Here is a 27,137-nt window from a genome sequence, read left to right as displayed (position 1 = left end):
AAGTCTCTGGGTTTTTTGGATACTAAATTTTGGTGATTCACCCCTCATTATGTGGATATATAATATATATGAAATTAAAAATTCTCCATAATGTTGTAAAGTTTTGAAAAGACTGATTTAAAAGAAAATATAATCAGAAAAAATAAATAAAATATAATTAGAAAAATACTTCAAATATTGAGTGACAAAACTAATGTGATTTAATGCATGCCTTAAACTTTCCCTTTGCTCTTAGCTATACTTATGTTTAAATTAATTGTTTTAGGAGGAAATAGGTGTGGAACTTGTACTCCTAAGTTTAAAAAAGTGGTAAACATCACACAAAGATCTTTGGGATTCAATTGTCCTATGAACCTCTTTTCTCTGGAAATCATTGGATGGGGTCCCTGCCGAGGCTGTTAAAAACTTGAAATGTCTGTTTAACAAATTCAATAGTTTATGTTATCTTTTTCTAGCTCTGTTTGTCGACCTCAGTTCAATGCTTGCATTTATCCCAATTTACTGCTTGGGATTTAGCTGGTGGACAAGTGCTGATAGAATCTCTGACAGTGGAGTCAGTTATTCTCCTGTGATAAAGTTCCTGGATGATCGACGCTCCTTACTTTTTCGTTTAGCAAACTTTCTGTCTTCCCAAATGTATTCTCTACCACAAGGACTGCCACAGATCCTAGGTTTTCGAGGCAATCTATCCTTCGTGCACTTAAGCACAGACCTTTGCTTTGTCCCATGGGGCATAGATTTCTGGTCCTGTCTAAGAAATAGGAGCTGAGACAAAAAGGCATTTACTTATGAACTTCAGATTTTTAAATAATTCAATATATTTAAAAAGTTGGATCGCTTTTTTCTCTTCTCCCAATACAATTACTCTTTTCCTTGCGCTATAGCCTTAGAGAAGAAAGCAAGGTTGGCAAACGTCAAGAGCTGCAGCTTACATATTAGGTGAATTTTCTTCCTTCCTTCCCTCCCTCCTTCCTTCCTTCCTAATTATATGGGTGTTATTCGTGAATGCTTTTTTCCCCAGACCTTTTAGACAAATGGAGGAAGTCATTAATGGCAACTCAGTAATGAAGAAGTTTGCTGTCTCTCCCTTAGAACCAGAAATGTTCCTGTGTAACTTAATGAGAGCTTTCCAGCTGGTCCTGCAATATTAAGCGAATGCTTGCATGGCAGAGTTCAGTACACATATGTTGACTGAGATTTAGTAGTTAAATTGAATAAGGCAGTTTGGAGCAACAAAGACTTAAGGTAAAAAACTCTTGAGACTTAAGGGGTTTTTTTTATGAAATGTTGTGATTTTATTGAGCAATGTGTTTATAGGAGGTAATGTTCTTTCTTAAAGAACATTAATCACCACTTGGAAGAATCAAATAGGCAAAAATATAAAAAGTAGAGGTCTTTTTTCTGTTCTAAATATTATAACTTTCATTCCATATTAATTTAAGTAATATTTTAAAATGATCTTATTGGAGAAGCCCCATTTTAAAAGTGTTAGTTAAAATAGTTGTTACATAATTTATTGAATTATTTTACAGCATTTGTGAAATGAAATGTTTTCATACACTCGTAACATATGTTAGGGATCAATTATTCCAAAAACTGCATGATTACATTTTTCAGCATTTAGAATATCTGTGACAGACTTTATATAAGCATAATTTTATAAAATACCACTTTTTTTTTTACTTTTTCCTATATAGAGGATCTGACTAAAGCTGACTGGATTATTATTATTTTTTTTACTTTTTTTTAAATTGCTGTTCAATTACAGTTGTCTACATTTTCTCCCCTCCCCTATCCCACCCCAGACAAACCCACCTCCCTCCTGCACCTCCACCCTCCCCCTTGGTTTTGTCCATGTGTCCTTTATAGTAGTTCCAGGAAACCCCTCTCCCCACTATCCCCTCTCCACTCCCCTCTGGCTATTGTTAGATTGCTCTTAACTTCAATGTCTCTCATTATATTTTGTTTGCTTTTTTCTTTTGTTGACTAGGTTCCAGTTAAAGCTGAGATCATATGGTATTTGTCCCACACCGCCTGGCTTATATCACTTAGCATAATGCTCTCTAGTTCCATCCATGCTGTTGCGAAGGGTATAAGCTCCTTCTTTCTCCCTGCTGCGTAGAATTCCATTGTGTAAATGTGCCATAGTTTTTTTTTTTTGAGATTTGCAAAGAAGTCTTTCTTTCTCCTCTCTAACCTAGCATTATTTGAGCTTAAATTTCTGTTCTTCGTGACATTGGAAAAAGCCACATTTCCTTGTTCTACTTCAGAACAGTATAGAGACACCTACTGGGCAAGCACATTATTGCAAATTTTATAAAGATTGGTTTAAAAAGTGTGTTGTTACTAACATTTCCAAAAAAAAAAAAAAATCTCAGATATCATATCACCAAATTAGATTCCTTTCTGAAGACAAACTATCTGACTTTCAAAAAGTATAACAAATGTAAATACATCAAAACTATTGCATTGCCATTAGATTGATGTTCCTCCTTTCAACAAAGTTCTATTCACTAAGACTTTTTAAAAATTGGTTTCCTCTTGAAAGTATGCCTAATATTTTAAATAAGCTCATCTAGAACTTATTAAAAGAATTTTGACTTCCCGAGTTACAGCAAAAAGGCCATATGTGGAAGTTCAGTAATATTATAAACAGCACATTGTAGAGTAAGACACAGGAGGAGTTGTCCCATGGAATCTTTTTTTTTTTTTTGTCTCATGGACTTTGAATTACCACATTCCTTCCTAACAGGTTCAGGATGGACATACAGAGGCAGAGGGAGAAAGAAAAAGACAGAGGGGTACCGACTAGAGACGTAAAAGAGTATAGTTGCTAGCAGCTCCAATTTATTTCTATCTATTAATCACCTTTGTATAGTTAAAAAATACCTTCCTTCTGCAATATAATTTTAAAGGGAATCATTATTTTTATTTTGTTAATTTATTTTGTTTGTGAGGAGGAAACTTGTTGGGAAAGCAGAAATTTGTGAAATTTTTTAGTACTTTACAATTTTCTGGAATAAACTAGTGTCTTGATGCGAAGGACCAGCACTGAAGTAAGTATCACGGTAGTTACATAGCCAGGCTATTCCACACCCTTGAGGGCTCTGAAGAGATTTAAAGACGGAACGGCTACACTGATTATTCTTGCCATACGTGGGGCCGCCTGTCATTTGAGACAGCCTGGAGAGTGTTGTCCAAGGAAACCTGACAATTTTTTCTCCTGTATAAGAATAAAAGAGTGTTGGCACATGTATAAAGTATATAAAAAGAGGGGGGTGGACTTGACATGTAATTGGGTGAGAATCAGAAGGGAAAGTTGTACAAAAAAATAAAATGAAACAAAAAAAAACCCTGGAATAGATGAGAAAATAAAGAATTGTTGAAGGGACAAAGGGACACAGTAGTTCTTGATTCTGCCACTGCATCAGTCACACTAATGAAAAATTCAACAGCTTGTACTGCAATAAAACTGAAGAGCAGGCTGCTCAGAATATTGTAGGGCGCAACTAGGTTCTTCTGGAATTGCCATGATATTAGAATTAATTGCATAACAATATCATATAATGGGCATACTTGCCATCAGAAAATGATTCCAATAGAAAAAAAAAACAGCTTTCCACAGCAGATTAATCAGAAAAATACATGAATCTGAAATTCTAATTACAGTATTGTAACAAAGGTCACAGTCTGGGACATAATTGTTAATGGGGATTCAAGGTAACAGTTTATAAATCTAGTGTTAAAGATATCCACAGATTGCTGCCACTTAGAAAACAAGATGTCATTAAACAGTCAAAACTAAACTATTTGAATTCAATTTAAATATTTCACATAATACTGTGAGAAAAGGGAAATGACAGGACATAACAGACATTCAAAACTGTCCACCAGTCTTGCTTCTTGTGTGTGCATTTATAATGATGAAATTCTTATTTGTTTTTTTTCCTTGGTGTAGATATTCTACCATAGAGATGATAATCGCTTAGAGTTGGCACCTATACAACACGGGCTTGAAGGACGGTGCAGGTCCACTCATAAGTGGCTTTTTTTCAATAAGTATATAGCTGGCCCTCTGTATCCTCTGTCTCCAACCAACTCAGGTGGAAAACAGTATGTTTGACTGGCACAGAGGGCCCACTGCATGCATTGTATTATTCTGCTTCACATAGGGGACTTAAGCATCTGTGCGTTTGAGTATCTCTGTGGGAGTCCTGGGACTAATCCCCTGCATACAAGAGGGATGACTCCAGTTCAGTTAGGGGGGTGTCAAAAGTTATACATGGATTTTCACCTATGCAAGGTGTTAGCTCCCCAAACCCCTGCATTATTCAGGGGTCAACTATAGTAAGTATAAAAAAAATGAAACCTGAAGCAGCAGCAGTCTCCACCCCTAGAGCCTACAACGTCCTTTGCCATAGCCTTTGCTCCCTGCCACGTATCTGCATTCAGCCTCCCTCTGAACTGGGATGAGTAATGACTCTAAATCCCTAGACACCACGCTGTGAACAAAGACTTGAATCTCTAGAAAGTACGGTGGAATTAATATTTCTAAGAAATCTTTCTTCATATGAGAAGAGAAATATAAAAACTAATTTTAGGCTTTAGAAATATAATTCAAAGTCCTGCCCAGAACTTTTAGCCATCTGTCAAATAGAGACTATAAATAAATATGTTTTACCACTGTGAGTACATCTGTGCATCTCATGGAAGTCCAAAGTTCTATGAACATAGTATGAAACTTGGATTTTTTAAGAATATGCTAAATTATATTGTTTCCAAATATTTTTGGTATAGATAATATTTTGTTTAAATGTTTATTTTACCTGATTGTAAATGAAGTACATATTCATGCTACACTCTGAAAATGTATTAATTTTTTTAAACATCTCTGAAAATCAGGCTAGACATAGAGCAAAAAGCATTGCAATGAAATTTATTTTTAGATTCTCATTGAATTGAGCTGGAAGAACCATATATAACCCCTACTAAACTGTAGGGTTCCTATTGCTTTTGTATTACAACTTCCTTTTTTCAAAATATGAATCATAATGGTTTCTCCACAATTACATTAATTGTTCATCGCAGTCTCCTAAACAGCTGATTAAATTCCCTACTATTGTTAATGGTCTTTGTTGCAATATTCATCCATTTAAAGTATGGATGATGATGCCATATATTACTTTTCAAAGGGAACTTGTTTAAAGCCATAAGTAAAATACTAGTCACATGGATATTAGGTCACAGCAGATTACCGTGTATTTTATTAGCCTTGTCACCAGAAAATCCTTAAAATCTCAGTTGAAAAATGGCTTCATTAGGATTTTTTAAAAAAACAGAATAATTCATACCATATTTGTATGTATTCTTTAAAACTGAATTTCATTTATAGACACAATATTATTTCAAAAAATTGAACTGGAAGAAAAATAGAGGGTAGTTTTTTATTATTTTTTTTAAAGGGTCATGTTGAAGACTATACATTCAGGGATCATTTCTATAGTTCATTAATGAAAAGGGTCATGTTGACAGAAAATCAAACTGTATGGAAGTCGAACAACCAAGGAGTTAAAAAAGAAACATTCATCCAGACAGGTAGGAGGGGTGGAGACAGGCAGCCGGGCAGAGAGGACTCCTGGCAAGGGGGTGGCTGGTGGACCTGGCGAGGCAGCAGCTGGCAGAGTGGATGGTCCCACATTCGTGTGCAGATAAACCTGGAGGAACAACTGGGGAGTGAGACAGACCACACAACCCAGGGTTCCAGTGCAGGGAAATAAAGTTTCAAACCTCTGACTGAAAACCCCTGTGGGAGTTGAGGTGTCAATAGGAGAAACTCCCAGTCTCACAGGAGAGTTCGTTGGAGAGATCCACAGGGTCCTAGAATGTATACAAGCCCACCCACCCGGGAATCAGCACCAGAAGGGCCCAATTTGATTGTGGGTAGTGGGGGAAGTGACTAAAAACCATCAGAGAACAGAGCAAATGCCATGGCCCCCTCTCAAACCTTTCCCCCGCACATGGTGCCACAATGCAGTGAGGTGGTTTGCCCCACCCTGGTGAATAATTAAGGCTCCACCCCTTAGGATGTAACAGGCCTGGAGACAAAAAAAAAAAAAATGGCCTAAATGAAAGAACAGACCAAAGTTCCAGAAAAAATACAACCAAGTGACAAAGAGATAGCCAACCTATCCGATGAACAGTTCAAAACACTGGTGATCAGGATGCTCACAGAAATGGTTGAATATGGTCAAAAATTAGATGAGAAAATGAAGGCTATGCTAAGTGAAATAAAGGAAAATGTACAGGGAACCAACAGTGATGGGAAGGAAACTGGGACTCAAATCAATGGTTTGGACCAGAAGGAAGAAAGAAACATTCAACCAGAATAGAATGAAGGAACAAGAATTAAATAAAATGAGGAGAGGCTTACGGACCTCCAAGACATCTTTAAATGTTCCAACATCTGAATTATAGGGATGCCAGAAGGAGAAGAGGAAGAGCAAGAAATTGAAACTTATTTGGAAAAATAATGAAGGAGAACTTCCCCAGTCTGGCAAAGGAAGTGAACATGCATGTCCAGGAAGCTCAGAGAGTCCCAAAGAAGTTGGACCCAAGGAGAAACACACCAAGGCACATCATCATTAAGCTAATTCAACATTAAAGATAAGGAGAGAATCTTAAAAGCAGCAAGACAAAAGGAGACAGTTACCTACAAAGGAGTTCCCATTAGACTATCAGCTGATTTCTCAAAAGAAACCTTGCAGGCAAAGAAGGGGCTAGAAAAAGTATTCCATGTCATGAAAGGCAAGGACCTACATCCAAGATTACTCTACCCAGCAAAGCTATCATTTAGAATGGAAGGGAAGATAAAGTGCTTCCCAGACAAAGTCAAGTTAAAGGAGTTCATCATCACCAAGCCCTTATATGAAATGTTAAAGGGATTTATCTAAGAAAAAGAAGATCACAACTATGAACAGTAAAATGACAACAAACTCACAGTTATTAACAACTGAACCTAAAGCAAAAACAAACAAAGCAAACAATCAGAACAGGAACAAAATCACAGAAATGGAGATCACATGGAGGGTTATCAGTGGGGGAGTGACAGGGGGAGAGAAGAGGAAAAGGTACAGAGAATGTCAAGTATAAATGGTAGGCAGAAAATAGACAGGAGGAAGTTGAGAATAGTATAGGAAATGTAGAAGTCAAAGAACTTATATGTATGACCCATGGACATGAACTAAAAGGGGGGAATTCAGGTGGGAAAGGTTGTGCAGGGCAGAGGAGATTAAAGGGAGGGGAATGGTATAACTGTAATAGCATAATCAATAAAATATATTTTAAAAATAAACAAAATCTTAAAAAATAAAAAATAAAATAAAGAGGGTCATGTCAAATGATAATTTGTTTAAAAATTAAGATTTCTGGTATTTTACTAAGACATGCTTCTACAGCATATACTTAAGCAAAAAGTAAGATATTTCATCAGATCTCCATTTATTTATCATATAAAACTAACATAAAAATGAAGGGGGAGTATTAAAGAACAGCTTATGAAATTTGGGGGTATGACTATTACCTACTAAGTTAGGAAGCTCTGAAAAGGTAACAGTCCTAATAGTTTGTTTAGATATTAATTAACTGGCTCAAAGGGGAAAATGCAGTGCTACTGGAATCAGTTACATATTCTTCAGAAGTTTTATGCTTCTAATTGTTATAACAAAATTAATATTAGACGATACCTTTTAGCTGACAGTTTGCTCCACTAAATCCAGGACAACACTTCCATTCCAATGAAGTAACGATTTTATGTTGCATCCTGTAGACAGGATTTGATGTCCTCTGAGATCTAGAGAGGAGAGTAATTGGAGGAAATGGATTATTTGTCTCACATTAAATTACCAGCTGGAATAATAAATGTAAAGTGTTTGGGATGGTTTCTGAAATATATTCAATAATAAGCACTCCGTGTTGTCTGTTGTTATTATCATTCCTATTATTATTGTATTTATCAATATTATTTTCAAACTTTTGTTTCTTTAAACACATTGCAAAATATACTAAAAGTCATACTATTTGACATTTTTAACTTATACCCTACCATTATATTTCTTTTTTATTTTATTTTATTTTTTTATTGTTATTCAATTACAGTTGTATGCCTTTTCTCCCCGTCCCTCCACCCCACCCCAGCCGAATCCACCTCCCTCACCCATCTCCACCCTCCCCCTTGGTTTTGTCCATGTGTCCTTTATAGTAGTTCCTGTAATCCCCTCTTCCCACTGTCCCCGCCCCACTCCCCCCTGGTTATTGTTAGATTGTTCTTAACTTCAAGGTCTCTGGTTATATTTTGTTTGTATAATTCTAAAAATATGATAACTTTTCCCTTGATAATGGTTTTAATTAAACTAATGTTAAAATTTATTTTAATTTCAATTTTTAAACAGTTTGTGGGGATAATTTATTTCAATTCTCATTATTTCTTATGTTGTTGTAGTTAAAAGGATCCTTTTTACTCCTGATCAGTATCAAACAACTTACAAGAAACTGTATATTAGTGATCTAACTGAAATAATCATTCCCACTATGACTTTCAACCTGAACTTTCTCATTTCTCAAGTTTTTAAATCATACCATATGTTATTTCCTTCATATAGCATTTCTCTCTGAGAGAGAAGGTGGGAGGGAAAGAGAGAAAAAGACCAAGGGACCGAGAGAGATGGGGGGGTAGAGAGAGAGATCTAACATGAGAAAATATTTCTGAGAAGAAACCATGAAAGGGAAATCAAGAAACTATAACTTTTTTTTTAGCAATGTACAAAAGGGGACACACATAAAAATCTGGAACTATGTCCTGGAGGGTGGGCCCCTTGTAGTACAGGCTTCCCCCACTAGGTGATTAGTCTAGGAACCCATCTGTGTCAGTGTACCAACTGGCATTGTGAGAAGCCACATCCAGTCTCAGTGATTTTTTTGAAGACTCTTTCAAAGCATTTGTCCATTTCATACTGGGTAACTTACGAGCACATCTGCTCATGCCACGCTGAGTGTTCAGCAGGTTTTGAACAAAAACGGCATGACCTCCATGCCCCACCCTCCCTATTGACCCAGTCTCACCCCAACCAACTTTTTTTGTTATTGTTACCCTGATGAAAAAAGTCCTCAAAGGGAGATGTTTTACTGATGTAGAAGAGGTGAGGAAAAAAATGGCAAAAGCACTAAAAGGCATCAAAATCAATGAGTTTGAAAACTGTTTTGAGCAGTGAAAAAAAAGTCTCGACAGGTGTATTGCATCAAATGGAGAGTACTTTGAAGGTAACTGAAGTTTAAACATGTAAGAATAAATACATACATTTTTATAAATGAATTCCATTTTGGGGGGTCTCCCCTCATAAATATTGAATGATACTCAATTGCAGGCTCTATGTACATAAATGCAAATATTTTTATCCTTATGACTTCAATATTTAGCTGATATTTATCCAGTGAGTCTATGAAATTGGTACACATTATTTTGTTAATGCTAATATGAGTTCTTAAGAAACTATTATTACCCTGATTTGCTAATGAGGAACCTGAGGGAAAGAGAAATGAAATATTTGCTTAAGGTTCCATATCTAAGAGATCAAGCTGGGGTTTTAATCCATGTGGTGTGGTTAGTCTCCCCTGTGTGATCTAGAGTTTGTCATATACATGTGGAGACACTGTTGCCACTTTCCCAAGTGAACCTTTATTCTGTGGAGGAAATGCTTTATAACAGACTTGGCTTTGCTTTAGGAGACTAAAATTTTAATTTCTGCTTGTAACTTGAGGGATAATTCAAAATGTGTGAAGTTATTCTGTAATTTTAAGATGAACCCTAAAGTTCTGGGCAAGAGAGAGGTGTAGTTAGATACGCTTCGCTTCCTTGCACAACATAAAGGAGGATAACAACCAATTTAAAAACAAAAAACAACCAGAACTTCCAGAAAATCAAACTGCATGGAAGTCCAACAACCAAGGAGTTAAAGAAGAAACACTCATCCAGACTGGCAGAAGGGGCAGAGATAGGCAGCTGGGCAGAGAGTATACATGGCAAGGCTGGGGCTGGTGGACCAGACAGTCCCACACTCACATGCAAATAAGCTGGGAGGAACTATTGGGGAGCGAGACAAACCATGCAACCCAGGGGTCCAGAGTGGGGAAATAAATCCTCAAAACCTCTGGCTGTAAAAACCTGTGGGGATTGTGGCAGCAGGAGAAACTCCCAGCCTCATAGGTGAGTCTGTTGGAGAAACCCACAGTGTCCTAGAACATACACAAACCTAACCACCCAGGAATCAGCATCTAAAAGGGCACAATCTGCTTGTGTGAAGTGAGGGAAGTGACAGAAAGTGGGGTGAGAGCTGAGCAAGTGGCATTGACCCTCTCTGATCCCTCCCCCACATACAGTGCCACATGCAGTGAGGTGGGTTGCCATGCCCTGGCAAATAATTAAGGCTCCACCCCTTAACTATAATAGATGTGTGGAGACAAAGAAATACGGCTCAAATGAAAGAACAGTTCAAAACTCCAGAAAAAGAACCAAGCGATGAGGAGATAGACAACCTATCAGTCGCAGAGTTCAAAACATTGGTAATCAGGATGCTCACAGAAATGACTGAGGAAGGAAGAGCAGAAGGAAGAAATAAATATTTAACCAGAACAGAATGAAGAAACAGGAATTCAAAAAAATGAGGAGAGGCTTAGCAACCTCCAGGGCAACTTTAAATGTTCCAACATCCAAATCATGAGGGTGCCAGAAGGAGGAGAAGAAGAAGAGGAAGAAATTGAAAACTTATTTGAAAACATAATGAAGGAGAACTTCCCATATCTGGTGAAGGAAATGGACTCCCAGGAAGTCCAGGAAGCTCAAAGAGTCCCAAAGAGGTTGGACCCAGGGAAGCACACACCAAGGCACATCATAACTACATTAGCCAAGATTAAAGCTAAGGAGAGAATCTTAAAAGCAGCAATAAAAAAGGAGACAGTTACCTACAAAGGAATTCCCATAAGACTGTCAGCTGATTTTGCCAAAGAAACCTTACAGGCAAGAAGGGACTGGAAAGAAGTATTCCAAGTCATGAAAGGCAAGGACCTACAGCCAAGATTACTTTATCCAGCAAGGCTATCAGTTAGACTGGAAAGGCAGATAAAGTACTTCCTAGATAAGGTCAAGTTAAAGGAGTTCATCATCACCAAGCCCTTATTATATGAAATGTTAAAGGGATTTATATAAGAAAAAGAAGATAAGATAAAAAATATGAACAGTAAAATGACAACAAACTCACAACTATCAACAAATGAACCTAAAAAACAAAAACAAAAAACAAACAAAGCAAACAATCAGAACAGGAACAGATCACAGAAATAGAGATCACATGGAGGGTTACCAGTGGGAAGGGTGGTGGGGGATAATGGGGGAAAAGGTGCAGGGAATAAGAAGCATAATTGGTAGGCACAAAATAGACAGGGGGAGGTTAAGAACACTATAGGAAATGGAGAAGCAAAGAACTTACATGTATGACCCATGGACATAAACTAAGTGGGGGGATGCTGGAGGGTGGGGTGTGTAGGGGAGAGTGGGAGAAAGATGGGAAAATGGGACCACTGTAATAGCATATTTGATAAAATATACTTAAAAATATGAGCTCTAAGATTCATTCCATCTCTAAAAGTAGGCTAATCATTTATTGCTACTTATTTCAGTAAAGTATATTCAGTAAATAACTTTGTCCAGTGAAGTATCATCTCCAGTCCTGTAGCTATAGATAAATACAAAGTAAGGCAGTTGGGGAAAGGACTCTTTGGAGCTTACAAGGGCAAACTCAGGCAGTTAGTTGCATTATTGCTGGCGTTAATGTTGCTGTTTTGGCAAGCAGAAATCTGCTGTGTGTGGCTCAGACATAATGGATAAGAAAGTGACAAACACTGCACACACACTGAAATAGTGAGCAAATGCAGAGATGCCTTCAAAGATGGAGAAAGATAAGAGTTCTGGTTTGTTTAAAGAGGTAAAAAAAAAAAGCTCACCTTGAACTCAGAAGGGTGGTATGATACAGGTGTCTGCGGTAATATTTTCATTACTAAAGAATGAGCGAGGCACTCTTTGTATCTCCTTTCGACAAGGAAATTGTCACAAAGGGATTAAATGCTGAAAGCAGAACTGGAGCTCAGCTCTCCCAAATCCCTAAGATGTGCTTAGCTCTCTGGACCATGAACTGTATGTAGTAGCCATTCCTCCAGGGACTAAGAAACACCTTGATTTTATGTATTCTTACTGCACAATGTTCCAGATTGCCAATGTGTCAGATTCATTGCCTGAGTTATTTGTATGACAATTTGCATAACATTAGCCATCATGAGCTGAATAACAATTTTAGTTTTTATTGCAGGTTCTTCTGAAATATGCCCAGCTGAGCCACTGTGACTGTATGAATTCGGAGAATTTATCGGTTACTCAGCCTCACATTTTAGGACAATTACATAGATTTAGAGAAAAAATTCAAATGAAAACTAAATAACATGGGTCATTAGAATAGACACAAGAAGAAAGGCCCCACTGAGCTGCTTTGCTATACATATTTGCAATTGGTGGCTTTCCAGGTTGTGGTCTTATTTGAATGTAGAATGAAAGGGAAATCAGGAACAAAGCTTTAAAACTGTATGAATTTCAAAGGAAATAAAGGATATGATTGTTGATAGAGTTATTGAGTAAAGGTAATAGTAGCAGTAAAAATAGAAACAAGCACGAGAGTTGACATTTATTGAAGACTTACAAAATACCAGGTACTAGTATAAGCATATCCTTGCATTATTTCACATATTCTAAAAACATGCATAGTAGGCAAATATTATTAGTATCTATATTTTACTTATTCAAGTAAATGTTTAATGTGATGATCCTATTATACCTATGTATCTGGAATGATTAACTTTCTCTACATATTTCAGGCTATACATGATTATGATATAAGAAATTACCATTTTCAAAAACCATGACATACCTCTGGGGACAGAAGCCCCTGTTCCAGCCACAAGGCCCTCTCGCACTTGGAACATAAGTAACTCGGTTGTCCAGTATCACTGTGGGAGACAATCTGGTATGTACATAAGCACACCAGTTCCTAAGGAAGAGAACATTTTTGTTACAAAAAAATAATTGTCAAAGAATTCTTTTTATCAAAATTCTTTTCACAGGACTATATCTATTACTGCGAGTACTACAGATCAGATACCTTGAAATATTGATAAAATAGCTTTAAAAATATCTAGAGATGAGAAAAAACACATTTGTTACTACATTGCTGTACTCATGAAAAGTAAAGAAAGACTGCGAGATCAAAGTAAATTAAAAATAAATCATCCCTGGCTGGGCAGCTCAGTTTGTTGGATCATTCTCCCATACACCAGAAGGTTGTGGGTTCAATTCCCAGTCAGGGCACATTGCTAAGTTAGGCGTCCAATCCCTGATTGGGGAATGTACAGGAGGCAACTGATCAATCTCTCTCTCTCTTTGTCTCCTTTCCTGGTTCTCTAAAATCAATTTAAAAAATCCTTGGAAGAGGATTTGAAAAAAAAGAATAACTCAGAAATAAAATCAGAACTTGTGTGGTTTAGCTGAAACTAAGTCAAAATCCAAGATTGCCCCTATGGAAAATACCAGTATTAGGACTGCGATTGATGATTCAGATGTAAGTTCATTACTTCTATATAATAACACATTGTATGTAGTAAGGGAGAAATAAAGAAATAAATGGTATAAGGACCAAAATGAGGAAAAAATAAGTGTTTTTAGCAGCAGATGATATGATGATGAAAAAAGAAAATATGAAATAGTCTACATACAAATGATTTTAATGGATAAGAGAGTTCAGCAATGTAGGTAAGATAATATAAAAACTTTTATAACTAATAAAAAACTTAGCCACATCTTTAAGATCAGTTACAGTTCCATGTACGAACAAGAAATTTAAAAAAATGTTTACAATAGCAAAAACATTATCTCGTTAAATCCACCAAAAATTATAAGATATAATATATGAAAATTTTAACCTTTATTGAAAAGCCAAAAAATACCCAATTCCTTATGTTCATTTATAGGACAATCCAATGTAAAGATATCAATTCTCCTAAATTTAATCCATAGATTCAATGCACTTTTATTTTTATTTTTAATTTAACTTTTCTTTTTCTTTTTTATTATGGTTTATTATATTATAGTTGTCTTGATGTTTCCCCCTTTGCCCTCCTCCACCCAGCCCCACCCCGCTCCCACAGTCACACCTCACACTGTGGTCCATGTTCAGGGGTCATTTGTACACGTTCTTTGTCCAGTCCCTTCCCCTTCTTTCCACCATCCCCCCTCCCCCACCCCTCTCACAGCTGTCAGTCTATTCCGTGTTTCCATGTTTCTGGTTCTATTTTGCTCATTAGTTTATTTTGTTCATTAGATTCCTCTTACAAGGGAGATCATATGGTATTTGTCTTTCATTGACTGGCTTATTTAGATCAACGGAACAGAATAGAAAACCCAGAAATAAACCCAGGTCTCTATGACCAATTAATATTTGACAAAGGGGGCATGAGCATAAAATGGAGTAAAGACAGTCTCTTCAGTAAATGGTGTTAGAAGACCTGGATCAGTACATGCAAAAAAAAAAAAAAATGAATGTAGACCACCAACTTACACCATACATCAAAATAAACTCAAAGCAGACAAAAGACTTAAAAATAGGTCGTGATACCATAAAAGCTCTAGCAGAAAACATAGGCAGGAAAATTTCAGATACCCCACATAGCAATATTTTTGCCAATAAATCTCCCAGGGCAAGGGAAATAAAGGAAAAAATAAACAAATGGGGCTACATCAAATTAAAAAGCTTCTGCACAGCTAAAGAAACCATCATCAAAATGAAAAGAGAGCCGACTATATGGGAGAACGTGTTTGCCACAGATACACCAGATGAGGATTTAATCTCCAAAATATGGAAAGAACTCATATGACTCAACACCAGAAAGACAAACAATCCAATTCAAAAATGGACAAAAGACCTGAATAGACATTTCTTCAGGGAGGACATACAGAGAGTCCAGAGACACATGAAAGGATGCTCAACATCACTAGACATCAGAGAGATGCAAATTAAAACCACAGTGAATTATCAATTCACTCCTGTCAGAATGGCCATCATTAACAAACCAACAAACAAGTGCTGGTGAGGTTGTGGAGAAAAGGGAACCCTAGTGCACTGTTGGTGGGAATGCAGACTGGCGCAGCCATTGTGGAAAACAGTGAAACTTTTCTCAAAAAATTAAAAATGGAACCACCTTTGACCCAGCAATTCCACTGCTGGGAATAGAACCTAAAAACCTCCCATACTAATTCAAAAGAACTTAAGCACCCATATGTTCATAGCAGTGCTATTTGCAGTAGCCAAGTGCTGGAAACAGCCTAAGTGCCCATCAGTAGATGAGTGGTTTAAAAATCTGCGGTACATTTACACAGTGGCATACTAAGCAGCCAAAAGAAGGAGGGAGTTCCTACATTGTACAACAGCATGGCTGGAATTGGAGACTGTTATGCTAAGTCAATGCACTTTTAATCAGCCTTAGTCTGATACAAGTTTAATAAGCTTATTTTACAATTTTATGTGGACTAAACTAAAAACATAAATTCCGGAAATTTCTGGCTCTGGACATAAGAAAGTACCAGATTTACCTCCCTTTGGTAAAGATTATAAAGCTGGACAAGGTATATAAAGCACCAGTGTTCAGAGATTAGACAACAGGCAATGCAGTGATGTGATCATTGCGAGAAGGGACACACACATGCAGGATTTGAACTCTGTATTCAATCTAATCTTCTGCCTGGGAACAATTTTCAAGTTGCATCTTTGGGTAGATCCCCGAAGAGAGAGAATGCTGGGTGAAGAAAACAGAGATCTGAGTTTGGGCCTGCTGAGGTGGTAAGAATATGTGGCGAAAGTTAAGTGAAACAAGGGGCAGGTCATTTGAAAAGACAACGTTGGTGTTCCTTACATCTTGGGCTGAATACTGCGCTTGCAAAGAGTAGCCTTTGCAAGGCTGGCAGAGAACATTTGGGGGAGCTGCATGAGCTGAACTGAGATCTCAGATATGACTAAGTAGTGGAAAATTCTGACCAGCCAAGGAGCAGAGTTCTTACTGAAGAGCCCTCACTATTCACCTCAAGAAATGAAAAAATTATTAAATATCTTTGAAAGAATTTAAAGGCAGTCTAAATAAGTAGAAAGTTTTCATTAATTAGAAGACAATATTGTTAAGATGGCAATACTTCCCAAACTAATCTACAGCTTCAACATAATTCAGATCAAAATCCCAGCTCCCTTTTTTTTGAAAAAATTTAATATTTTTCTGAAAATTTATATGGAAATGAAAGGAACTCAGAATAGTCAAAGCAGTATTGAAAAAAAAGGACTCACTACTTGCATTGTCTAATTTCAAATCTTACTGCAAAGCTATGGTAATGAAGACTGTATTTTATCTGCATAAGGATAAAGATGCAATCAATGGGATAGAATTTAGGGTTCAGAAATAAAACTTTATGTTTATGGTTAATTGTCTTTTGTCAAGGGTGCCAAGATATTCAATGGGGAAAGAATTATTTTCAACAAGTAATGGCATGACAAATGGATAGCTACATGCAAACAAATGAAGTTGGACCCCTATCCCATACCAGATATAAACATTAACTCGAAAATGGATCAAAGACTTGCAAGTAAGAGCTAAAACTGTCAAGCTCTAAGAAGAAATCATGGATACACACACAATATGGTGATTGCCAGAGGGAATGGGGAGTGGGAGGAGGTAGATGAGGGTAAAGGGGGCTAAATGGTGATGGAAGGAGACTTGACTTGGGGTGGTGAACACACAATACAATATACAGATGATGTATTATACAATTGTATACCTGGATCATATGTAATTTTATTAACCAATGTCATCCCAATAAATTCAATAGCAAATAAATGTCAGTGTAATAAGACAAGAGCCATGAAGTCATGCAGACTGAAAATTAAGAGGCAAAATTATATTTACTTGCAGAAAACATGAGCTTTATGAGGAAGATCATAATATACAGCGAAAACTATTGGAGGTAATGAGTTGAATCAGCAAGGTTTTAAGATATAAGTCTAATATAAAAAAATCAATTGCTTTTTTAAGTAGTAACTAAAATACTTGAATATGTAAAGTTGACATTTTTGTTTATGTGAAGACACCAGGAGCAATTTGAAAAGAGAGGCCATATATCTGGAGAAGATATTTAGCACACACGAAAATATGTACCAAATTCCTGTCAGTAATTAAGATAAAGATAAGAAAAAATAGAACAGAAAAATGGACGACCTATTTGAACAAGCATTTTACACAAGGAAACACCAATAGCCATAAAAAACATAAAAATAAGGTCGATTTTGTTAGTATCAAGGAAATGCAAATTAAGATCACAACAGAATAATGTGTTATATATACCTCAACACAAGCAAACACTGAGAATTTGACAATCTCATTTGGACAGAGGATATGCAGAATTGGAATTTCTTATATACTATTGCTGGAAGTATAAAGTGGTACAACCACTCTGGAAAAGCAATTTGTTTATATCATGTAAAAATAAACATCCGTATACTTTCGACCCCGTGGTTGCACTTCTAGATACATACTTACTATTGCACTTGTATACCTGGAATCATGAACCTGAATGTAGCAGAAAGCATTATTCATCATTAACAGAACTGAAAGTAACTCAAGTGTTTATTTACCGTAGAATGGAGAAAGATATTCTGTAATGCTTATGCAATGGGTATTATTCACCAGTATAAAAGAATAAACTGTAGCATTACCCAGTAACCCAAACTTATAACAAACTTGTGTGATACAAGCAAGTTACAGAGAAAATACAGTATGATGCTGTTTTATATAAAACTAAATAATAAAGCTAAAAAGTTAATGATATGTTGTTTAGTGGTATATCTGTAAATGGTAAAATTCTATTTAACAATGCATCTACTTTGTGTGTATCAAATACAACAGTTTAAAATATAAGAATAACAAATCCTGCCTTATGATTCAGCTGATTTGCTGTTCTGATCCCAATTTTTTATCAATTAAACCATATTGTATCCATAACTTTCTCAAACCAATTTCTGAAAAAGTTTGTTTATATTTATTCATGAATGTTCATTCTCTTCAACATGTAAGGTGGTGTAGGAATATGATTTGACCACATTCCAAAGAAGTTGAGAAATTTTAAGAGCAGCAACATCATTTGCCACAAGAATGTCATGATCAGACAAAAAAGCCTTTATCAGGGCACCTGTTTTTAAATGATATTTTGGTGGAAGACATGCAAAAGGATATATTTACAGATATTCCTCCTCTTAAGAACGTTTACATTGAAAATACGTATTAATGCTACACATAGAGCTGTAGGGAATGAAGAGGGAATTAATGTTAACTATTAAATATGTGCCAACACAGAGCACTTTTTTTTGCTATTGCATAAAAATATTAAATATAAATCATATAAGAATGGAAATTATCAAACACAAATGGATGAAACCTTGTGGTGTTGGGAGTATGGAAAAATTTTGTACTGTGCTTGTAATATGTGATCTAAGTTATTGCTCTAACTCAAGGCAGACAGTAGAATACATAGACACTCCTTAGGAAAAGAAGGAGCAGCCTCATTCCTGGTTGCAATACCAGGTATTTCATCATGAAATATCCTATACTGAGCTGGAGAAAGGCCTCAATAACTATAGTTTGAGTGAATGATTGGATATACATGGGGCTTTTCTTCTCCTTTTCTAGTTCTATGATTATTTTTCCATTGTGAATACATATCTTGTTACATTTAATTTATATTTTTTCCTCTCATCTATGACAGATCCTCCCACCCCCACAACCTGGGGAGCAGAGGTGATTTGCAGAACATAGTACTAAAAGAAGAGTTATGTGACTGAAATCAAACCACTACAAGTCCACATCAGTGTGAAATGTATGTCTCTGAATCAGTAGAATGTAAGAAAACCACTCTGCTTAAAAGTAAAAATAATAATTCAAATGATGCAAAAATCAACCTGAGTGTTTAAGACCAAAGAGCGAACACACCAGGGCAGAGCCACTAAAGCTAGAGATGAGCTGCTTTGGGATAGTTAGGCTTGTTAGAACCCAATGTTCTTCTACAAATAAAGCTGAATGAGTCATTCATCCCTCTAAGACAGGAAAATTGGGCACCATCTCTTATTGTGCAAGGTTCTTTTGAATTAAAAGTTTAACAATTCAGTTCCATGAAGACATGAAAAGACCCTTTGGCACATTTTGTTAAAGCATGGTGGTACTTGCAAAAGTAATGGAAACAACTGGGAAAAGCAAGAGATAAAAATAACAAAGATTTGAAGGTAAGAAGACTACATAAAGAAATATTTTTAAACATAATTAGATTCTTGGTGCAAATGCACTGATTATCCCAATGACAGTGAATGACTAACTTCGCGCGAAGCATAGTTACACTGTATGTCACATGGACATTGGCTGAATGACTATGGGGGGTGAAAGGTGAGGCAGGAAAATGAGCAGTAGCACCCTCCCTACATGTGCTGGGTTTTGAAAAAGAAATAGATAGATGCACATATATAAACAGGCAGGCAGGCATACATACATTACATATGTATAGATAATGTTTGTGAGAATAAATAACAGGGTCATCTTCAGAGATCTTTTAAAATCCTGAGGAGTAAAATCATCTCAAGCCTCAAACAGTAGAGTAAGCAAAAAACCCATCATCAGGTTGCTCGTGGCCCAGCGACCTTTGATCCAGTGTAAAATGGGAGAACTATCCGCAGCCAAAGAGCCGCTGGTGTGACTTGTAATTAGATTTATGCTATGATGCAGTAAGCTCATTAAGGGATGTTAAACATGTAAATACAATTTTAAAATCAAATTATCCAAAGATAAAAGTTTAAAAATAGAAAATCAGGCGTGGTAAAATGGCGACAGGCAGTATAAAGACAAATGTAAAGATCCAGACGAGCAGTGTGCTTAAATCTAGAAATCCTTTGTAGTTTTCCAATCTGATTGCGGTGGATGGCGAGCAGTTGCTTTGCAGTGGTTAGGTCTCCTGGGGTGGCAGCCCTCCAGCAGCAGACCGCAGCGGGGAGTCTCTCTGAGGGTAATAGCACTGTTGCTTCGGTGCAGCCACATGTACCGAAAAAGCTTGTATTGATTCTTTGGTTTGACAAGTCAATGGGTGAAAGGTTTCTCCTCGGGCAGTGATTTTCAACCTTTTTCATCTCATGGCACACATCAACTAATTACTAAAGTTTTGCGGCACACAAAAAATATTTTTTGTCATCTGCCAAAAAACTAGGAACAGCTACTGTTGTGCCGGCTGTTGTCATTTTTTTTATTGACAGTCTAAGGGGAAAGAAATCGGTGCCTCTGACTGAGTACTCAGGTATTGCGTGTTTTAAGAATTCTTGCAGCACACCAGTTGAAAATTGCTGCTCTAGGGAAAAGCAGAAATTCTTGGTTATTTACAAACTTGAGCTTGCAGAACACACAAAACAAGGTAGAGAAAGGATTCTCATCTGACTTATACTGCTTGAAATCTTGTGGGAATGAACTAAGAGGGGGATTGTAAATACATAATCTACTCTACTTTTGATTGACACATTTTAGAAACCCCATCTTCCAGGGAGGTAGTGAAAAGATTAAATTTAAAAGAAAATTTCATAAATGGGTCATTTGCCACATGAAATGTACCCTGATCTCACTATGGCTCCGCGATGTCCATTCTCATCCTCAGCAGAGGGCCCACCAAAGCAACAAAAACTTCATTTAAGTAATGGCCACAACAAATATTTTCCTTAAGATAAAAAGACAATACTCCAACTTACACTGTTCATTTATACTAGTCCTTACAACTGAGATTAATAAACTGCTTGTCGTCCTGTTGGTACAAGGCTGAACATTTAAACTTTGATAGATAACCTGTGGCTTGAATTGACACAACGGCATAAAAATACTAGGTTCTGAGGACACTTACTAGAAATCTCAGTAAACCACCAAAATTCCAACATAAACTAGTTAATGGTACATAATTTTCTCTTGGAAATTGGATTTACAAAAGAAGTAAAAGCTTATTAAAAACACGACCACCTTTGAGAAGTTCAGATCTTGTTTATCTCACCATCATTGAATATGTGGGAATTTAATTGCTGTGTATGGGGTTTAGCACAAAATTATGTGCTACACTGAAGTTTCATAATTTTGCTGTTAGTAATGGTCAGGTAGGGTTTTGTTGTTGTTTAATGTATTTCCAAGCCTGTATAGCCTTATGATTACAAAATAGTGTTCCTCATAAGATAAATTAGTGACAACATAAATTAATTATTCTATGAGGGATTAAGTATTTTTCTCTTTAAATTAAATTCCATGGGAAACTTAGTCCTTTCCCTTAGGCATTTATCAGTTTATTAAAGCATGTATAGATTGTTGGATTTGTAGCCTGCAGTTATTTTTAGGTACAAGGAAAAGAAATGGTTATTTCTTATAGAGAGCTTATACTTTTTTAAGTCAGAGAGGCATAGTTGAGTGTTAGGTAAAAGCCTGGGAGGCTGGTAATATTTAAAAATTCAGAGGGTTCAGTAGGATCTTTAATAAAGAGAATTTATGTATATATCTCCCCAATTTTCACCTCAGAGAGATGGTTCCATTTTGACTTCTTTTATAACATGATAAATTTGTCTTAACCAAAACTGTGTGTGTGTGTATGTATCATCAATAAAAATTTCCAGAAAATGATTCGAGAAGATAGTTACAATCATTTATATTCAATTCATATGATGAAGCTTACCTCTCAGAAGAAATATATTCAAAATATCTCTATAGTCTTAAGAAGTTACAAACATAAATATTTCCCAAATGTTATAAAATCTTTATTTTATAAGAATTTCAATTTAACTAAAAAGGAAAGACCTTTATCAAAGCATTAATTTGAGAGTCTAGAATTTACATGTAGTTCACTAGTAATAAATGAGAAAGTAGTCCAAAGAAAATATATATAATATGAAATAATAAACATCAGAAATAAGTATTTAGATTTAGTAAAAAGAATCTGGATATGTAAATAACACATCAATAAAGTATTAGATTTGTTTATATTCATTTTTGGCTAATAGTCTAAAAGATAAGTTTTTATGAATATTAATCTCCATAAGAAAATTAACTATTTGCAAACAAAAAATCATGTTTGTAATTTATTTTACTTTAGTGTTAGGTACGCTTATACAGCCATCTTTTTTCAAAATTCTACATTATGTTTATTTTAAATCACATAAATAAATATTTGAAACTAATTAGTTTTATAAAATAATCATGTAAATAAATATTTGAAACATTTTGAAAGGCAATCATGCAAAGCTCAGACTATGGGAAATTTTGATACTTTAGTTTGCTGGTTAACTAAGGTTTTAAGAAGAAACCTCTTTTTATATACCAGCTTTTGCAATTAAAGTCTTTTGTCAGCCCTCATTAATTAGTCTTCCATAGTAGGCACAGTATGATGAATATAATTGTGTTTTTGATGATAGATGACTGTACAGTGCCTCAGAACCACAAATTCCTGTGCATGTACCATATCTCAGTGTGAAACTGTAGGAGAATGAGCTGAGGCATCCCCATCCCAGGGTGTGCATAAAGTTTCCTTTTTGGGATCCAACCTATTTTCCAAGTTAAAGCCAATAATAGTACATTTTAAGAGGTACATTAAATTAGATAGGTATAACATATATATTTTTATAGGTAATAATTTTTAAAGTTACTTCAATACAATCTTTCTCACAAATTTGTCTTATTTTTCCTAGTTTTCTTTCTTCCTTCTTCCCTCTCTCTCTCTCCCTCTTTTTCCTTCTCTCTCCCTTCCTCTCTCTCTGTTGCTTCTTTCCCCCACACTGTGACTTCCACATATTCAGGGATAAAAGTGAATTGTTTGCTCCAGCAGGTGTTGAGCCTTCCCAATGTGCAGACCATGAAGTTTCAGGAAAGTCAGGCTAACAAGAGGCTGTGATGCTTAATTCTGTACATAATCCAGTTTTTCCTGAAAATTGAATTTTTCAGCATTTTCCCCTAAGTTATACATTTTTAAATAATACTTTTATATTAAAAAAAACATAAGGTATGGAAATACAAAAATTTCTCATGTCATTACCTGGACTAAATACTTGTTAAATTCTAGCTTGTATAATACAATATGTACTTATATATTCAGTAGTAATTTATTGAGCAGAAATATCAAAGAAATAAAATAAAAGGAAACTGAAAAACATTGAGATACATAATATACTCTATGTAGTATTAGTTTTCACTGCAGTAATACAGTGGATGCATTTATTTTCCAAGGAGATAAAAAAGAAAGACTCTTTAATGGTATGGTTCTCTTCAGAATTTTAGAACATGTGAGAATAATTCCCTTTGGATGCCAGTCGGCCTGACAATAACTTTGCAAACTACACCTGCTATAGATTGAATATTTGTGCCCCCACCCAGTTCATGTGTTGAAGTGTAAATGCCCAGTGTGATAGTATTTAGAAGTGGGTGCTCGGGCACGACTGGGTCATGAGAGCATGCCCGCACGATGGGATTAAGTGCCCTCATAAAAGAGGCCCTGGAGATTCCCCTCACCTCTTCCACCATATGAGGCTAGGGAAGCTTGGGACCTGGCAAAGGCCGTCACCCCTCGATGCTGGCAACCTGATCTCAGACTTCCAGGTTCCAGACTGTGAGAAATAAGTTTCTGTTGTTCACAAGCCACCCAGTCTGTGTTATTTTGTTACAGCAGCCTGAATGAACTAAGACAACAAATAAATTTTATTGATCAGATTTTTAATATTTAAAATCTACTCATAATTCACAGAAATAAGCAGAAAAGTGCATAGTATGATAGCAGAATTAATTTAAGGTTTTTATAATTTTCAAACATTAATTTTAAAAGTCTGATATTTAAAGTTTTTCTATTTACATATAGTCTAATAAAGACTTATAGAACTTACAATTTTGCATATTATATTAGAAGTCACAGTTCATTTAACTTAAGCCATTACTTGTAGATACAGCAAAACAGGTAGCTTATAGAAAAAGAATAAACAAATGAAATTCTAACAGAAACCAAATTACTAAACTCAGCAAATAAAATATTTATGTTGTTTCTTATCCAACCTTTATTTTCCTTCTGGCCCTTTTCATCAACTTTTTACCACATTTATGAAGATTCTGTGTATAAAATTAAAAATTGGAAACCTCTTTGGACTACCTCTGGTTTTTGCCCTATCTCACTTCTCCCTTTTATTAAAAAGGAAAAGGAAAAGAAACACAAAACAATAACACCTCCTCAGGAGTATGCATATTTCTATATTGCCCAGATTTGTATCTCCAGTTGATCTCTACTCTAAACTCCAAATCCATCCACATGAGCCCTTTCTGTGGCCTGGCAATGTTGTAAGCAGTGATAGAATAGTATATAAGGAAAGTAAGGTTCTTATTTTCATGAAATGTATGTTCTGCTATTGAAAGACATAAAACACACAACTGTTTACATAAAGAGACCTAATAATTTCAAATAGTTTCATGAAGAAAAATAAGGGGGATAAGATAAGGACGGCAACTTTACACCGAGTAGTCAGAGGAGGGACATTCAAGTTGCAATTTCATGAGGAAATGAAGTACCTCATTCTAAACACTGAAGGAAGAGCATTCTAGCAAGAGCGAAAAGAAAGTTTCTTTGAGATGCGTGTTAACTTGACCTGGTCAGTAACCAGATGGAAGGCTAGGGTGGCTGGAGGAAGTGAACCAGAGTGAGCTTGGATGGTAATGGAAGAGGAGATCATAAAGGTAAGTGGGCTCATGTCAAGCAAGACCTGTGGGCCATGGTGAGGATTCAGCATTTTATTCTAAATGTAATAGAAAGCTACTGAGTGATTTTGAGTATGTGAGTAAAACACAAAATTCCACAGATCTTAAGACACACATCTTTGAAATCAAAAATATATCTTGAAATCAATGGTATCTTTCAGTCAGTATAGTCAATTTCCTTTACATTTTCATTTTGAATATGCAAAAAAGTGATACATAGTAAAAAGAATCCCTAAGTCTAAGAGATAAGTAAATCTAAAAATTCCAAGAAATAATGATGTCATACTTCCCTTTCTTATTAGCATGTAATATCACCTGTCACAATAGATAAGTATGGCCCTGGCCAGGTGGCTCAGTTGGTTGGAGCATCATCCTATACATCAAAAGGCTGCAGGTCAGTTTTGGTCACAGCATATACTTAGGTTGAAAGTTCTATCCCCAGTCTCAGTACATACTGGAGGCAACTGATCCATGATTCTCTCTTACACCAATGTCTCTCTCTCTCTCTCTCTCTCTCAAATCAATAAATATATCCTCAGGTGAGGGTTAAAAAAATTAGACAAGTCCTACACCCAATGAAATGCATTAATAAAATAATGAAAAGATCTCTTAGGTGGAGTGGAGCATGTATTACAGAAGGTAAGAGTAGAAATGTGGACACATTAGGAGACTAGTGGTAAATGATGGAGACTAGGAATAGGATGGTGTAGTGACGGTGGAGAACAGCTGAGGAATCTGGAATACATTGGAAAGGGTACCACGAATAATTCCTGATGAAACAGATCAAGGCTGGAAGGGAAAGAAAAATGTCAAGAATATATCCAAGGTTTCTAGTTATGAAACTATCCATTCACTGAGATGGTGAAGATTCAAATCCAAGTCATGTGTGTGCAAGGGTTGGGGTTGGGGGAGAAGTTAAGTTAGCAGCTGATGTGTACCAATACCTCATTTTACCTATTATCCTCTCAAGGAAGGCTTACTTCCCTCCAGTGTAGGCCGTGTACCTTGTTATATACTCTCATGAGCTTCATTCAGCATCAGCATTTGTTGTTACTGTTTTTCCTCCCCATGTCCTTCCCACTGGTCTGTAGATTCCATGAGAGCAGAACACTTGGAGTTTTTGTTCATTGTTTCACCTTTAGCACAAGCACAGTGCTGGAGACAGATTAGGTCCTCAGCAAATACTTGTTAAATGCATAAATGCATTAATCCTAAATTCTTTTTTTTATCATGCTTATTTCAAAGTGTTTGGTTACTGACAAAAACCCTGCTAGACAGAAAACCACATCTATGGTATAGCCAGGAGTTACTACAGTGCTAAGATGAGAAAGAATACAAGATGAGCCAAAATATGCCAGAAAAAAACCTATAGAAAAAAGTATTTACTTAGAATCACTATATCACTGTTATTTAGAATCACTATAAAATTTCAAGAGCAGCAGGAAAAAAAAAACGTTATTTTTTAAATCTCAAATTATCACAAATAAGCTAACTCAAATTAACTAGGCTTTATCCTAGAGAAATAAAAATATTTCTTTTGGAAGGATTACTCTTTACATTCACATATTGATCTATAAATTTTACATTCAGTTTGTTAAATATTGTATACCTATAAGCCAGAGACTGCACTAGCATTGAACATATGTCCCTGTACTCAAGAAGATCACAGGTTCATTATAATACACTTTTGTAGTGCGGTCATAGAAGAATTCAAAGAGAGCTATATGAATAGTTAGAAGGGTCACCTAACAGCCTGAGAAGGCTCCTGGAGTTATTATTATAAGGTACAAAAAATGTAGGTGATGGGAGAAGACCAAAGAGGGCACAAAAGTAGGTCTAATAAACTTCATATAGTGGACCAGAGAACAACAAATTTTAATGACCAGAAAGTCATGGAAGATGAGGCTGAGGAGGTAAGCAGGAACCAGAAAAGGATGACATTGTATGACTAACAGGGTAAGGAATCTGGCCTTAATTCTGGAGAAAAAAAATGGCTTCTAAAGGCTCATAAGCAGGGGCATAAACTAGTCATCTTATTTTTCCAGTTGGGTTAAAATACTGTACTTGCTAAAGGAGTATAATATAGGGATTGCAAGCTATGTCTCTTAAACCAGCTAGCCTGGATTTGAATCTTTGTCTGAAATGGACTTAGTGACCTTAGTTAA

The 27,137-nt window shown here is 36.0% G+C and overlaps 1 protein-coding gene across 2 annotated transcripts in view; it reads right to left on the bottom strand.

Moving 5' to 3' along the window:
- Positions 1-27,137, bottom strand: part of MMRN1 (multimerin 1) — a 68,321-nt gene that overhangs the window by 29,724 nt on the left and 11,460 nt on the right. For both annotated transcript variants that reach the window (XM_045183796.3, XM_045183795.2), the window contains 2 exons: positions 13,026-13,145; positions 7,743-7,849 (listed from right to left, as the gene is read on the bottom strand). In XM_045183796.3, the coding sequence (XP_045039731.2) occupies positions 7,743-7,849; positions 13,026-13,145 (227 nt within the window). The remainder of the gene's footprint in view (positions 1-7,742; positions 7,850-13,025; positions 13,146-27,137) is intronic.

Source organism: Desmodus rotundus, chromosome 4, assembly GCF_022682495.2.
Source record: "Desmodus rotundus isolate HL8 chromosome 4, HLdesRot8A.1, whole genome shotgun sequence".
NCBI classification, from domain to species: Eukaryota; Metazoa; Chordata; class Mammalia; order Chiroptera; family Phyllostomidae; genus Desmodus; species Desmodus rotundus.
Note: the sequence above shows the minus strand (reverse complement) of the source record. Positions and strands in the feature narration are given on the sequence as shown.